General features: G+C 32.9%; 1 protein-coding gene across 1 annotated transcript; it reads right to left on the bottom strand.

The window, feature by feature from the left end:
• Window positions 1-396: 396 nt before the first annotated feature.
• LOTGIDRAFT_123675 (hypothetical protein) lies at window positions 397-15,467 on the bottom strand (the record flags this gene model as incomplete). Its single annotated transcript, XM_009060786.1, has 27 exons — window positions 397-697; window positions 966-1,092; window positions 1,650-1,772; window positions 2,215-2,358; window positions 2,879-2,956; window positions 3,090-3,133; window positions 3,404-3,484; window positions 4,198-4,354; window positions 4,712-4,827; window positions 5,299-5,394; window positions 5,863-5,939; window positions 6,269-6,451; window positions 6,922-6,969; window positions 7,562-7,658; window positions 7,981-8,145; window positions 9,009-9,083; window positions 9,608-9,684; window positions 9,856-9,958; window positions 10,725-10,792; window positions 11,313-11,429; window positions 12,112-12,221; window positions 12,785-12,901; window positions 13,072-13,120; window positions 13,314-13,382; window positions 14,033-14,127; window positions 14,568-14,673; window positions 15,318-15,467. Coding segments are annotated over 27 exons (2,973 nt in total), but the record flags the coding sequence as incomplete, so codon positions are not given.
• Between the last annotated feature and the right edge of the window lie 179 nt (window positions 15,468-15,646).

A 15,646-nucleotide genomic window follows, 5' to 3' on the forward strand; every position in this document is an offset into this window, starting at 1 on the left:
GGACAGCCCAAATGTCATAGAATCACAAGCCTATGTTGGACTTCAGCCAAGATGCAAAAATTTCCCAAAATCTGGACCAAAGCAGTACATTGAATTTTTTCTGGCAAAGCTTCGATTGAATTTAACAGATCAATGGATTTCATAAATCATTACTTTTTAAGTTTTCAAGATCAAGTTTTTGATTATTTGTTGTTTAAATGTGAATGGATTTCATACTACTTGAACTTTTAAAATCACATACAAGGTATACTGATGTTTCGCTTATTATACTCCTAGAATAGCATTCCTGGAATACATCCATAAATTAGACGTGAATGGATTAGATTATGAAATTTTCATAATTCTAGAACTTTTAAAATCACAAAAAAGATGTCAGCATAACTGATGTTTCGGATATCACACCCCGGGAACACGTCCATAAAAAAATTGTTGGAGTTTCCGAGCCCGAGGCTTCGTTCGTTTACGTTTTGGACGAGAACGGCTTTGATAATATTGATTAAGAAGAAACAACACTACTAGTCCAGTTCCTATGAACGCTAACACTGGATAAAAGTTTGAAGATTCATGAAGCAGTGATGGAGGTTTTAATTCCTGTTCAATCGGAAAGTCTGGTTTTAGTACCAGCTCAGGTAGCTGTTTTGGTAAAAATGGCACCTCTATTGGCAGTGATTTTAATCTTGGTTGCTGATATAGATTGCTGAAATCAATATTTGGTTTTAAAATATCATTTTATATCTAAAGATCAAAAAGAAATGCTTTTTTCCTTTGAGGGCAACCTCAAATTTTGTCAGGACATTGGCACTAAGCAGCTGTCGAGGAAACATTTTTTATGAACAGATTGTAGCAAATCAGACTTTGGTTGATAGTTCCACAATGACTAGACACTTTTCCCATGTCGGCCCGCATGGAGTGCTATAAACAATGTCCTTATTAATGGTGGACAAGGAAAGTAATCTGGAACTTACCTTGGAGCTGATTTATTAATGGGATGAGGTTGGGCCCATATCAATGGTGGACAAGGAGGTAGTGGCCTTGACCTTGGTGTTCCTAAATTACCTTCAATAACCTTTGAGTAACGATGAAGATGGTTGCCTATAGATTGAGATATACAAATATTTTTAATCTTGTTTGTTATCAAAGAGCATCTTATTTTGATAGTTGATTAAAGTTGAGCTATTATATTATATCAGTACACTGCAGCGAACAATTAAAAAAATCAAGGCGTGAAGTCCCTTTAATTTTCATGGTAGCTCAAGTAATAATTTGACTCAATAAGAGACTAGCCTATTCTACTACAATTTATTCTATCCCAGAGAATCTAGGAATCTATGTCATATGTCTTAGTAACACAATGAAAACTTCTAAAATTTACAAACAAACATAACCCTTAAACACCGACGGTAAATAAAAAAAATCATCATGTCCAGTTAACTGGATTACATAAAAATTATTCCATTCCCAGTAATAAGTGTGCTGATATCGGGGATTTTTGTTTAACACAAGTCCATTGTTTTTTTAACCAAGTTATATAACTTAGAGTTTTATATGAGGTCTCATGAGGACTTCAGTTTGCTCAGGAATATGTAACATGCCTGGTTGATTAGCCACTAGTCATAAAAAGATTAAGAATAAAAGTGTTTATGGCCTACCTTCCATCCTCTCAGGTAATTCTATATCAGGTGGTAGACTGACTTTATCTACATTTCTTACTACTGTAGGTAGATTATTGTAGGCTGTATACTCTAGCATAGCACTTAACAACCAAAAACAATCTACAATAACAAATAGTCAAATATTTATACAAATCTTAATCATTAATGAGTCCATCAAGATATTAACAGATATTCTACCATGTCCTGTGTATCAAAAAACAGTCTGTGGGTATGGTTTTCTTTCCTTCCTACATCTTCATAAATATAATTCATGCAAGAATGTGGATCACATGATTGAGGTCAGTACAATTTTGTTGAAAACTACATGTGGCATGCACACAACATAATTGGTCAAGTTTCGAAAACATACCAAAAGTTATTCCAGATCGCTTTTGTCTTGGTGATAAATCTCAAAAAGAAGCGATCCAAAAATGGATTGAGTTCGACTACCATATAACATCCTTATATCATGTTTTAGGAACCGGAAGGGACAGTTTTAGGTTGCTAGGTTTTAATTTGAATATCACCTGAAAGACTCACAAAAGAAAGAAAGTATTGTTACCTTTTTGTAGATGGCTGGTATCTAGACAGTTAGAATCACCATATAGAACTATTCTACCACTGGTTTTATTGGTCCTATTTTGATAAAGACCTAGTATTGGTACATTCTCAGCCATCTGAGTTTCTGACTTCAACACCTCATATCCTGTAATTCAAAGTTGGTTTCAGCTTAAAAGTTATGAAGCAATAATCTCAAGAAAATACGCCAATAACAAAAGATATGAGGCTAATTGTTTTTGACAGGATGTCTTTTGTCTCTGTTATTATGAGGAGATTACTTCAATATCTAGACCAGTAGTTCCCAATCTTTTTCAGCCTTCATTTGAACCTTCCACACCACCAAAATTTATGAAACTTGTGAAATACTTCTCCTACATCTGATACACCCAGGGGGGTGAAAACATCCCAGGCCGGGAACTGGGCATCTAGACAATACCCTAAAAGCTGTCAATGTGATCTCCTTTAACACATCAAGTTTACAATCTACAAAATGCATTCAATTTAACGAAAATTTGTCTTGTGTAAAATATCGAATAACCTCAAATTTGAACTACACTTCTCTTACACCCTACGTAATAAGAACCTGTAAGTGAGTGTTCGTTAGCAATTGCATAAGTGGCTGCCAACCTCCACAGGGAAGAACAATAGACATAGATATAACTGACCTTGATTTTTAAGAGTTTGGGTGATTAAAATACCATCTTGAGGAAATTTAGCAATACTTGTTCCTGAGGCGTAATACACTGAAATGAAACCACAAAGAAGGATTAAATGACAGTTATTACATAATTGTTCTATTGCTCTGATTGGTTGAAATGAACGTCAACAGTACAGGACATTGGTATAAATTACGCGATTAATGAAATAATAGCTTACTGTCGTGATCTCCTAAACTGAAATCCCCTTCTAATACTTGATCACTGGAAAAACAAAGGAAAACTTTTATTGGAATTTGAAGAGAGGGACACTTTTCAAGATTTATACCGTTCTGATTTACAATTTCAATCATTTATTTCCAAATGAAATTATGTAAGAAATATTATTAAAGCTGAAATTGGCAACGCAAAAAGTATCAAAGGAGAAACAACTTCAAAATAGTGTAATGTTTTTGATCAATTATGCTATTAAATTACAGTTTATTTAGAATATGCCATTGTCAAGTAAAAATTTAAACAAAGTTTCTAACTTACCTAAAGGCCATACCATGAGGTGAAAGAAGATCATTTATTGCAGGAATATTAGCGCCACCTGTATCAGGCATCCACCATTGTCTGAAAAAATAAGTATGTCTCTCACCATTTCCAAAATTCAAAGTGATTTTTTGTTCTCTATTGTTGTTATCCGTAACAACACTGATTCTTATTGATGTCGGTAAATATTGACATCAATATGCTATAATGCAATATGGAATATTCATTTGATGTCACAGAAAGTTCAATCAAAGATGCAAACAAACTGCAGATGAAACAAAGATAATATACACTTTTTGACTTCCAGGGATAATTGAAACCAAACATTCCACTAAAATGTTAATGAGGTTTTCTAAACTTTTTATATCGTGAAACACTGGTAGCATCAATTTGCGTCATTCCAATTTTCACTTGACGTCTGTGGTTCTTGCAATTCCACTAAAACTAACGGGAGCTACCGTAAGCAACTATTAATATCTCTGTAAGTAAGGTTGTTTGTAAGGTGTAAGTATTTCAAATCAACCATTTAACCTTTTTACTACTCTCATTTTTTTCTGTTTTAATCAAAATTCCCTAAAATAGCACTGGCCAAGGTCACGAAGCTAAAGCTGTATATTATGTTAAGTGCTGTTAAATTTACAATATAGAAATAAAGAGTTTTATAATCTGGTGTTACTGTATGATCGCGATTTAAAAATAATAATATTCAACCAATACACACAGTCTTTATTTATACACTGTTGGTACCAACTCAACATCATCTGAAAAGAACAGCTAAACTCTGGTATATGTACCTCGTGTTTTCATCGTAAAATTTAACTTTTTTCATAACAGATACGTTGTACCAATCAGCAAATATTATCACAGACAAACCATTATCAATATCACGTTTTAATTTTGTTACTTCTTCAGGGAAATATTCTTCTTCTCCATCCACCATTAATAACGTTCCTACAAACACAAATAAAATGGAGATTTACTTCCTACTTTGATGCACCTTAACATAAACTGGATTTTAAAGAATAAAGAAAACTTGTAATTCTATGTCCTATTTTTAATAGTTTTTAAGGAAAACAAGATATCAAATGCACCACAATCTGCAATGATTAAAGACAGCATTGCAAATTCACCAACGAATTCTTATAAATTGAAAACTTTTGAACTTATTCAATACTTGAACAGCTAGAGGAAAAATGTTTCTTGTCCACTATCTTAAACTATGCTGGAACTGATCTTCCTTGTCAAGAGACAAGTCCATAACTTGTTGAGCTGAGGTGACACTTGTTGACACCCCTGCATAATTCTTACCATATTGTGAAGAATCAAAACAAGTAAACGGGGAACCTAAAACCTCGATAAAATAACCGTTGTTACGTAGATGTTGGTACATATCTTTAAAGTTGGTGTGAATATGGTCTCCATTCCTACAATATCAAAGCTGAGTGAAAGAGGGAATCAAACAAGGAATTTGGAGTGCAAGAGCCTGAAGTTAAAGAGATTGTAAAGAGGTTTTCTATACATCATAAACAGCATCTCTTCAACATATCCGAAACTATTACATATTTTACTGTATTAAATAACAGATCATAATTTTATAGTATACTATTCCTGAGTTTTATTATACACAATGTTTCTACAATTTACATTTTCATCATCAGGTGACATGATAAGTGTTATATTTTACAGTGTTTCACTTTAAAAGTTTAAACTTGCATCAGGGACTGAGATAATAAATAAAGGTAGTTTTGATTGGATAAAAATTCACCAACTTATACAAAGCTATTTGGATAAAGTTAACCTCAGCCTGATCTATTCTTTGATAACGAGGCTTGACACAGCTGCATTATGGCAAGCAATCAGCATTGGTCTCACATAATGTAACCAAGGTAACTTACCAGTCTAAAGGGTCATTTTTCATACGTAAATTATCTCTAGGAAAATAACCAGCAGGATATCTTAAATTATGATACTGATCCCATAATATCCTTTTACTGTAAAATAATAATTATAATCACAATAACGAAGTTATCTTTATATTAGAGAAGTTTTCTATCAAGAGAAGATGGAATAAAAAACCTTTGCAGCTTGCATGATCAATTCATTTACGGTCTTAATCAATAAATCGTAGAAAATAGTATAAATTAATAATAAACCAGATTGACAGGGGTCTGACACAATATCCTAATACTTTAAAATAACAGAATTAATCATAATAACAAAGTTATATATTAGAGAAGTTTTCTATTACATAAGAGAAGATGGAATAAAAAAACCTTTGCGGTGTGCAGGATCATTTCAAATACGGAAAATAGTATAAATGACTAATAAACCAGATTGACAGGGGTCTGTCAGATGGGAGAGTCATTACATTGCAATCAATCAAACCAAGAACACTACTCTCATAAGCACATTCACCTTAGTCTGTGCTTTATTCCCAAAAGACGGAATATATAACCTACCTGCGTGGAGGAGTTGGTATGATCTTCACTTTAATTTCTAAAGTCACAGTTGATTTCTTGGTTTCACCCTCTTCCTCCTGTAGAGAAAAATACAAGGTGATAGCAGAGTTTGAAAATCAATCAGAGATTTCTCAAGTGGACAATTCTGACACCAGACTTCAAGATCTTTATTTCTCTAGGACAGCTTTCGTCATTATCTTCGTCCTTGCCTTTCCTCATGTGATTTTTGTTTAAAGAGTGTACACATATGAAATCTTTATCTAATCCGACTGATACCATCACATACAGCGTATAGTATCACACTCCAAATATAGCGTACATATATTATATCCTTACATCCCTTAGTATCTCCACGGCCCCCTTTTCTTTAAATCTCAAACTACCAGCTGTATGATTTATGACTTACCTCTGAAGGAGATTCTACGGTGAGAGTGACCTGCCCTTGAGCAATGCCTTCCCATGATGCAGCAGACTTAGTAACTGATATTGAAACAGCCAGATATCCTGACCAGGGCCATAAAACTGGGCTGTAGGAGAAGGACACTTCTATGTTTCTTCCATTTTGTGGAGTGTATGGCTCCCATTTGGGCTGAAATGAGATGAAATATACATATATATGCTGCATCAGCAACAAGAGGCTGTCTCTTAGCGAGTTCAGACGACTAAAGCTAGAGCAGCTTTATCAATCATTCTTTGAGTCTGGTTTCCTTTTTTAGGAAGTCCAGCTTTGACATTACCTCAGAATTTATTGGAAGTTCAATAATAATGGCGGGAATTTGTTTAGAAAACAGACACCACATGTCTAGCTAAATATTACCCAGTTTCGTTTAGTTAAAAAAGCCACTGTCCTGGCAAAATTCCTTTCTGCCTTAGTCCAAACTGGAGAAGAAAAGTCAGACATAATACACCATTCCATTTCATCAGTTCAAAGAGAAAGGAAATATACACTCTCCTGACAAGATTTCCTGATTTTGAGCAGAAAGTTGAACATTAAACACCACTCCATTTCATTTATAATACAATTGATAAATGTAGTTTAAAATATCATTTGGTCCCTACCTTGTCCACTATGGTTCCAGACACACCCATTCCATTCAATATAGTAACCTGAAAATAAGAAATTAATCTTATCCAAGACTCAGTTTCTAAAAAACTTTAAATCTGATTGATCAATAATTCAAATCAATCTTTAAATTACTACCTTTAAATCAAATTAACGTATAATTCCTGTAAAATTTGTGAAAAAAAGATATGGATATACTTTCTTATATTTATTAAAGTGATTGTCAAGAGATTTTCTAAATTTGTGTATCTGGGACACTGATTGTATTAATTTGCACCATTCTAATATCCAATCAAACGTCTGTGGTTCCTGCAGTTACATTAAAACTAAGTGTTTGATGACGTCATTAATCGTGAAGGGCCTTATGTGATAAAGCAAATTTCGCATTAATGACATCATCAATCACTTAATTTTAGTGGAATTCCATGAATCATAGACGTCTGAATGAACATTGGAATGGTGCAAATTGATGCTAGTAGTGTCCCCGATACACAAATCTTAGAAAATCTGTTTACAATCCCTTTAACTCAGCCAGCATTATCAAGAGAAAAATACCATGATATGATAAGCCTTAGGAAATTATTTTCAATTGGCCTAGATATCAAACAACAACAATAATCTATAGAATATACTTACATTGACTATAACAGGCATGGCACCATAATAAATAGGTTGTGTACAGTACGGCCACATGTAGGGACATTCTGTCAGATCTATATAGTTGGGACTTAAACTGAAAAACATAACAAAATAACTTCAACTTCAACAGATCGGTAGGAATTCAGGTTGTCAGTTGTTCAAATATCGAAACTCTAAGTAACAACATCTTTTTTTTTGTAGGTGTTGTTTTAATAATTCTAACAGAACATTATGTTAGATCTATTAGTTAAACTGAAAAATATTACAGAATATTCTGTAAGATCTTAAGATCTATAAATAGTAAGAAAGTCAAGGTGAGAGACAGTTTCAAAATAATAATGCTAGCTAAAATGGTACAAATGGTGCTCTTTAAGATGATCCTGGAAATCCCTGAATAGCACAATAAAGATTTCTACCTGGCTTGAGGTTTGTAAGTTTTCAACTGACGATAAGCTCCCTGTAAATCAAGTCTACCAAATCCTTGTTCGAACATATTCACATCAGACAGTCTACGAGCTGACGCCATCAATGCCTGCTTCATACTGGCTGGATTCAAAATGTCAGCACGGTCTATCACAGCACTGCAAAATAGTAATTTCATAGGGAGTTAAAAGAGTTTGTTGATCGCAATGTGGTGTTTAGGCACACCATCAATACTGTCTACATTAGTGTTTAGGCACACAATCAATACTCCCTCAATGATGACTTTTACGGTAGTGACTAAGAATGCATACAGACAACAGCATGTTGATGTGTATTTAGGGACACTGAGTTATTTCCCTTACTGACTGACAGTGACATCTAGAAGCAGGGTAGCAATTTATCACGACAAATTTAAGTTTGGCTTAAGTTCTATTTGGATTTGCATTTCATCTGCTTGACAAGTGCTCTTTATTTGAATATCATTCAAGCCAGAACTAACCAGAGCAAACTCTGATAAGTCAGAACTTTCCAGAGTGAACTCTGATAACAAGCCAGAACTTTCACGAGTAAACTCTGATAACAAGCCAGAACTTTCCAGAGTGAACTCTGATAACAAGCCAGAACTTTCCAGAGTGAACTCCGATAACAAGCCAGAACTTTCCAGAGTGAACTCTGATAACAAGCCAGAACTTTCACGAGTAAACTCTGATAACAAGCCAGAACTTTCCAGAGTGAACTCTGATAACAAGCCAGAACTTTCACGAGTAAACTCTGATAACAAGCCAGAACTTTCCAGAGTGAACTCTGATAACAAGCCAGAACTTTCACGAGTAAACTCTGACAACAAGCCAGAACTTTCCAGAGTGAACTCTGATAACAGGCCAGAACTTTCCAGAGTGAACTCTGATAACAAGCCAGAACTTTCCAGAGTGAACTCTGATAACAAGCCAGAACTTTCACGAGCACACTCTGATAACAGGCCAGAACTTTCCAGATTGAACTCCACATTTAATGAACTTACCTTGCTAGAAGAGATACCACCCCTGCTACAACTGGTGAAGCGACACTAGTACCAGATAGATGTCTACATCCTCCACTAAAAATACATAATAATATACATTATCTAGCTAATAACTAAAAGAGACAGATGCGACATTTTTGTTGACCAAATCATTCTCTCATAGAAACTGAATATTTTTTACTAAGCTAATCAGTAATAGTGTCCACAGCTCACTGGCGAAATTTGAGCCTTAAAATCCATGTGTGTCCAGAATCATCCATGTTTAAAGATAAGTCATCCGTCTTTTCTTGAGACACTGCCATATAGAAAAGACATCCAAAGAAATAGGAAAACAAAAAAAATCCTAGTATTGAAATATTTTCAAAGGTATTATGTGATTTTCGTACATTTCTAGTATTTCTACTATTTACATATATTCAAGACTCAAATCTCTTAAAGTGATTTGCTTTAATCTATCACATAGACAAACCACAGGATTTTATATTTCATTCTGAAAGCAATACAGATAGCTAAATCACAGTTTTATTGACTGGTAATACAAGACAGATATTTCTGACAACTATACTATATTCCAGTAATTAATCAATTTTAATTCTTACTTTAAAGCTGATCCTCTAACTGCAGAACCGTATGTTACAATATCTGGTTTAACACGACCGTAACCAGCAGGTAGTTCCTATAATAGTCAAATTATAATGGAGAAATGGTTTGAGACGGAGTAAAACAAGTAGTCCTTTCCATTCCAAATAAAAGATGGAGAAAGCCATTACCAAGGTTATAAATTATTTGAAAGGTTTGGACAAAACAATAGCTAATGTAAATATTAATATAAAACATTACTACATACCCAAGTAGTCATACCACGAGAAGAGAACCTAGCAATCTGATTCTCAAAGTTTATACCACCAACCCCTATAACATCCATCTGATCTGCTGGGTTATTTAATGTCCTAAAATATATGAAGATATTTCTTTTTAACATAAAATAATATTTAATCATTGATGATGAAGAAGAGGACAATGATGACAAGTCTTTATAAAGAATTAATGTGTCTTTTGTATTTTAAAGAGGCATTCCATTTACTCAAATTTGTGAAAAACCTATACTCCAAGATCTAGAGAAAGATTTAACTAATATTATCTAGCCGTTAATTCTTTAACACCAAAACTATTCAAAAACTTTACATAAAGTTCCTTATGATTTTTGGAAGATGTTAGAAATCTACTGTGCAGATTGAAGTAAAATAAACTCCTTATTGCATACTGTCCCTTTTAACACCAGTTACTTGAATATGTTTATGGATTACAAAAAAAGACGGTGAGAGGTTCCTAAAACACTAATTGTAAATTTGTTGTGACCTGTGTCATATATCTACTTTTTTGTGCGTCTTTTTAGGCGCCTGAAGTGGGATGTAAAACTCCATTCATTTTATTTTCATTTATTAGGTGGCTGGTGAGTTCTGAACAGGTTCCGTCTGTTCCAATTGTGCCCCCCTAATCTAACAGAATGTAAGTGGATATGTCACATTCAAAATTTTCTAATCTATTTCCTTCTCCCCTATTTTGAATTCTGTCTGCACCTAATATTTTTTCAGCACACATAGCACTCATTCTGAACTCTATATTCCATTGAACATTCTGTTAATTCCATAAATCAGGAATGTGCAGAACTCAACATACTAATATGGTTAAATAAAAAAAATAAATAAAACCTACCCATAGAGTGGTCCATCATTACCAATAGCTGATACCATAATAACTTTATTAGCTGTTAATTCCCACACCTTTAATATACAATAATATTAATAATAAATAATAATAATACTTTATTTATATAGCGCAAATATCCACGGTAAAACAAAGTAAAACAATTGATCAATTTCGCTTGATACAAAAATTAGAAAATATAAATATTATATAAAACATAAAATATTGCACTATACCACAAAAAAATCAATTAAAAGCTTGTCTAAAAAGATGGGTTTTACGATTCTGTTTAAAAGAGTCTAGTTTATAACATTTTCTGACAGCTATTGCTAGTGAATTCCATAAAGCTGGGGCTCTTATTTCGAAGGACCTATCGCTGGTCCCGACACCAAAACCACGCCCCCCCTTCCTTTTGCACTCAAATCGTTCCATAGAATAATAATTCTTTTACATATTCCATAACAATATTCCCATTTTATTTTTGTTGCAGGAGACAATGCCATAGATCAAGAATTCTCAAAGAAGTAATAGAAAGAAAAAAAGTTGGAAAATCCTGCTATACACAATAAATGTAACCAAACAGTTCAGTTGACTTACCTTATCAACAAAGGGGTGGTCCATAAAATCAGGTCCACCTATACTCAAATTCAACACATTAATCTTCTTCAGAATAGCATAATTAAAAGCATCTAGAAACCATGATGTATAGGATACCTGTAAAATTAATTTATTTTTAAACTAATCATGATTATCATGCGCATATATAATTATCTAAATCATGAGGAGGAAGAGAAAATTTTATTTTGTGCATAAAAAGTTTTTGTATGCATGATGGAATAGCATTAACTATGGTTTGTTTTCAAAAAACCTTTTACATTTTTAAGTAATGACTGAAAAAAATATCATATCAACCAGATTATTTTTTCAGGGAGTTAGTTAAAAAGAATAATCATCCTCATTCTATATGCGCATATTGTTTCTTAATTACAATAATTAAAAGGAGAAATCCGTTCAGTGCCTAAAGAACTCTTAAATTTAAAGGGATTGTAAAATGGTTTTCTAAATTCTGTATGTGCATCATGAACACTGATAGCATAAATTTACACCATTCCAATTTTTAATCAGACATCTGTGGTTCCTGCAATTCCATTAAAACTGAGTGTTTGATGACGTCACTAATCACAAAGAGCCTTATGTGAAGGGCATATTTTGCCATTAGTGACATTATCGAAGACAGAGTTCTCGTCAAATTGCAGAAACCACAGATGTCTGATTGACAATGGGAATGGGGCAAATTTATGCTATCCCTGATACACATAAAAAATGTAGTAAAAATCTTTTCAAAACCTTCAGTCAATAGTTAATTTATTGAGGTGGTATACGAGAGTTAATGTACCTGATTATTGGTGAAAACTCTAAAAACATAGATATCAGCATCAGGAGCAAAACCTAGACATTCACTTGAACTACTGATAACTCCAGTTACAAACGTACCATGACCTAACCCTGAAACATAACAATAATATTAATGTAAAGTGATTCTAATCTGATCTCGAAAAGATAAAATCCAGATTCTAAAAAATAAAGTTATATGATTGGATAGAAAAATTGAATTCAAAATCGATTTTAATGATTGACCAATGAGATGACTGGAATACTAAAATCAATATCAGTATTTGAGAATAAGGCCCCTGTAATAAATAACTAGACCTTAGTAATAAATGGAACTGACACAATAAAAAATAATGAACAAACAAAATGAAATGGTTTCTGTAACTAATTAGGCTGATGAAGAGGGACAATGCTATGCATCAAGAAGTGCTAATTTACGACGGCAATGTTGAAAATTCCTTTACTTTTTGTTTATATTTCAGATCTATACTTTTACATATAAAAAACATTTTAATTTTGAGGCTCCATGCCAATTAAATAATCAATTATGGTGTTTTGACAAGCCGTTACACTCTGATACTCTCTACAACTGGCTCACGGCATCATGGCATCTAGAGATAATACGGGTAATATTATTCATTTGGCAATACTAATTATTATACATAGTTAATACTGACCATCATCCAGTGTTTTTTCATTCGTCCAATTGGATCTATCTTTTATTCTTCCCTTTTTAAAATGAGGATGATCTGCGGCCAGTCCAGTATCAAAAATGGCCACCTTTACTCCAGCACCTGGAACCAAAGACAAATATCAAACTAGATGCACTATATAACAAATATGGGGATATTCATTATTTAACATTGACTATTCAAATTTCATTTCGCAATAATATAATAAATTACTTATCGATTATCAAATTTCATTCCCTTATTTTCATAAAAATATAGATTATACAAAATACCTGTAAATCCTAGATTCCATAAAATTTCAGCTTGAAGAGATGATACAATCTAGAAAATAAGATAAAACAAAGTTTAAGCTATAAAAGGTCTAATTTGGTCAAAAAATGTCTAAAATCTTTATAAATATAAGGTCTAAATATGATTATAAATTAACTTTATAAAAAATCCTGAAAAGACTGGGCTATAGCTTATCTTTTTTCTGAAAAATATAAATGATAAAAACCACATAAAAACTGCTTACCTGTTTTGGAACTGCTTTCATCAAATGTCGAGTTCTATGTCTGTTGGGAGAGTGCCAATATGCTGTACCCTAAAAAACAAGTCATATATATTAGATAGTCTGTTTAAAAACTTGTATAAACAACAGACATCCCCTAAACCTAGAGGCCTCATTCTTGAAAACTTAACAAATTTTAAGAAATAAAGTAATATGATTGGATAAAAAAAATTGAATTTAAAATCAATTTTAGTAATTGACCAATCAGATTACTTGTAAATTAAAATCATCATAATCTAAGTATTTGAGAATAAGTCCCCAGGGTTACCTTTCAGAGAATGTTTCGCTGTTGTACTTATATCTACTTTGACATAAGATTATAGTTTGTATTTTTACATTATCAAGATGTATGCTCTTACTCCTTGGGAGTTAAACAATGACATACATAGATCATAATATGGTCATGTACACATGCTATCTATATCCATTGATATACTGAACATTCATTAACATAATACATGGTTGTTGACTTATAGACATACCAGATGTAAATTTCAGAGATTTACCTACAGACTTTTTAATTCAATCTGCAGTACCCGTATGATTGAGTTTTGCCTAGCCACTAGTCACTAGTGATCTCTAAAAAGAAGTAACAGTTAAGGACAAAAACCTAATTTTCATTTCATTTTGAGGTTAAAATATCCAACACAGACTAGTTCACCAGTCTGAAATTAAAAGCTTACCAGTGATAGACTCTTTCTATTTAATGGTCTTGAAGAATGAAATGTCAGATCCCAATCTTTATCTGTTTCATTACAGGGTATTTCTGGTCCCATTTCTTCTTCTTCCTCTACTTCCATTGTCTCTTCTTCTGTAATAGAATGAATGAATGAATGAAATGAAATGAAATGGAATGGAATGGAATGGATGAATGAATGAATGAATGAATGAATGAATGAATGAATGAATGAATGAATGAATGAATGAATGAATGAATGAATGAACGAACGAATGATCGAACGAATGTAAGAAAATAGAACCCCATTTCAAACCCATTTTTGAATCAGGCACCCATTTGAAAATGGAAATTAGATGCGAAAACTCCGTCTTAAACTTTGTGTCTTTCATTTGTCCAACTAAAATGTTTTCTTTTGCCAAATTTCAATCCAGAAGTCAAAGTACGTACAAGCAAAAAATTAATGATCTAGAAATGAAATGATTCTAATAATCAAAAGCGCATCAATTCTGGACATAATTTTAAGAAGTTTTAAAACTTACCTTTAATATATTTAAGAGTTCTGGTCACCATCTTGTGAGGAGTAACACGTTTGACTAGAGGATGATCTTTCAAAGCTTCAACACCATTCTTACTATTACCCTTGAACTGTGGATCAATATTCAAAATCAACAGAATTTCAAATTAGAGTAAAAAACAATTTTTAGCTTCACTTAGCATAGCTAAGATTGGAGTAGGTCTTATGATTAACCAATTCAGTGAAAAATTCCACTTTACTCCAAAAAATATTTATGATATTTGGGCTCAACTAAGTCATTATCTTTATCTCATGGGATGACCCAGTTTGATCCTGAACTCCCATCTTCACATCGGTCAAGGTATTACATCTTCATCTTATACCTTGACTACAACGACCAAATTTCTTGTTTCATGGTCAGCGAATACAGCCAGTCAAAGCCCCCGATTTATTGCCGAATTATTTTATACAGTCTTTCTGTCAAGGACTCTGATTGGCTATATTCTCTAGCGTACCATTCAATCAAATTGCTGCATTCACAAACTTCTGTGAAACAAAAAGTGGGCAGTCAAGGTATAAGATTAAGACCATAGTGAAGATGCCTGGTCATCTGATCTGAATCTGAATTCATGAATCTCAATGAAATCAAATAAATTCTGAAGCCAACAACAGCTTAAAAGTTCAGACTGAACTAGATCACATTGTAAATAGATTATTTTGCCATGACTTCAGTCACAAAATTGTTTCTCAGAAATAAAACTTATCACTTTCCTACCTTTAATATATCAAAATCACTGGGGAACTCCTTAGCTGGGTTGTTTCTCTCTATTATAGTCCAGGAGAAGGTTGCATCATGGAGAGCTGCCGTAATAAATCTCTTTCTTGCTGGAGACTTGAAATAACCATTGAATGATACGATAAATTCTGAAAAATAAAATTCAAACCATTAAACTTTAAATATCTTAAACTACATATCTTGTGTAATAGAAAAGTCCGTAAATGATAAGTAATTTATCAGATAGAGGATTAAGGATAACAGTTACTTTAATAAAGTTCATCCTTTTTGACTGTTACGTAGAACCTTTTTTTGTAATTCTTACATTG

Source organism: Lottia gigantea (genome assembly GCF_000327385.1).
Source record: "Lottia gigantea unplaced genomic scaffold LOTGIsca_44, whole genome shotgun sequence".
NCBI classification, from domain to species: domain Eukaryota; kingdom Metazoa; phylum Mollusca; class Gastropoda; family Lottiidae; genus Lottia; species Lottia gigantea.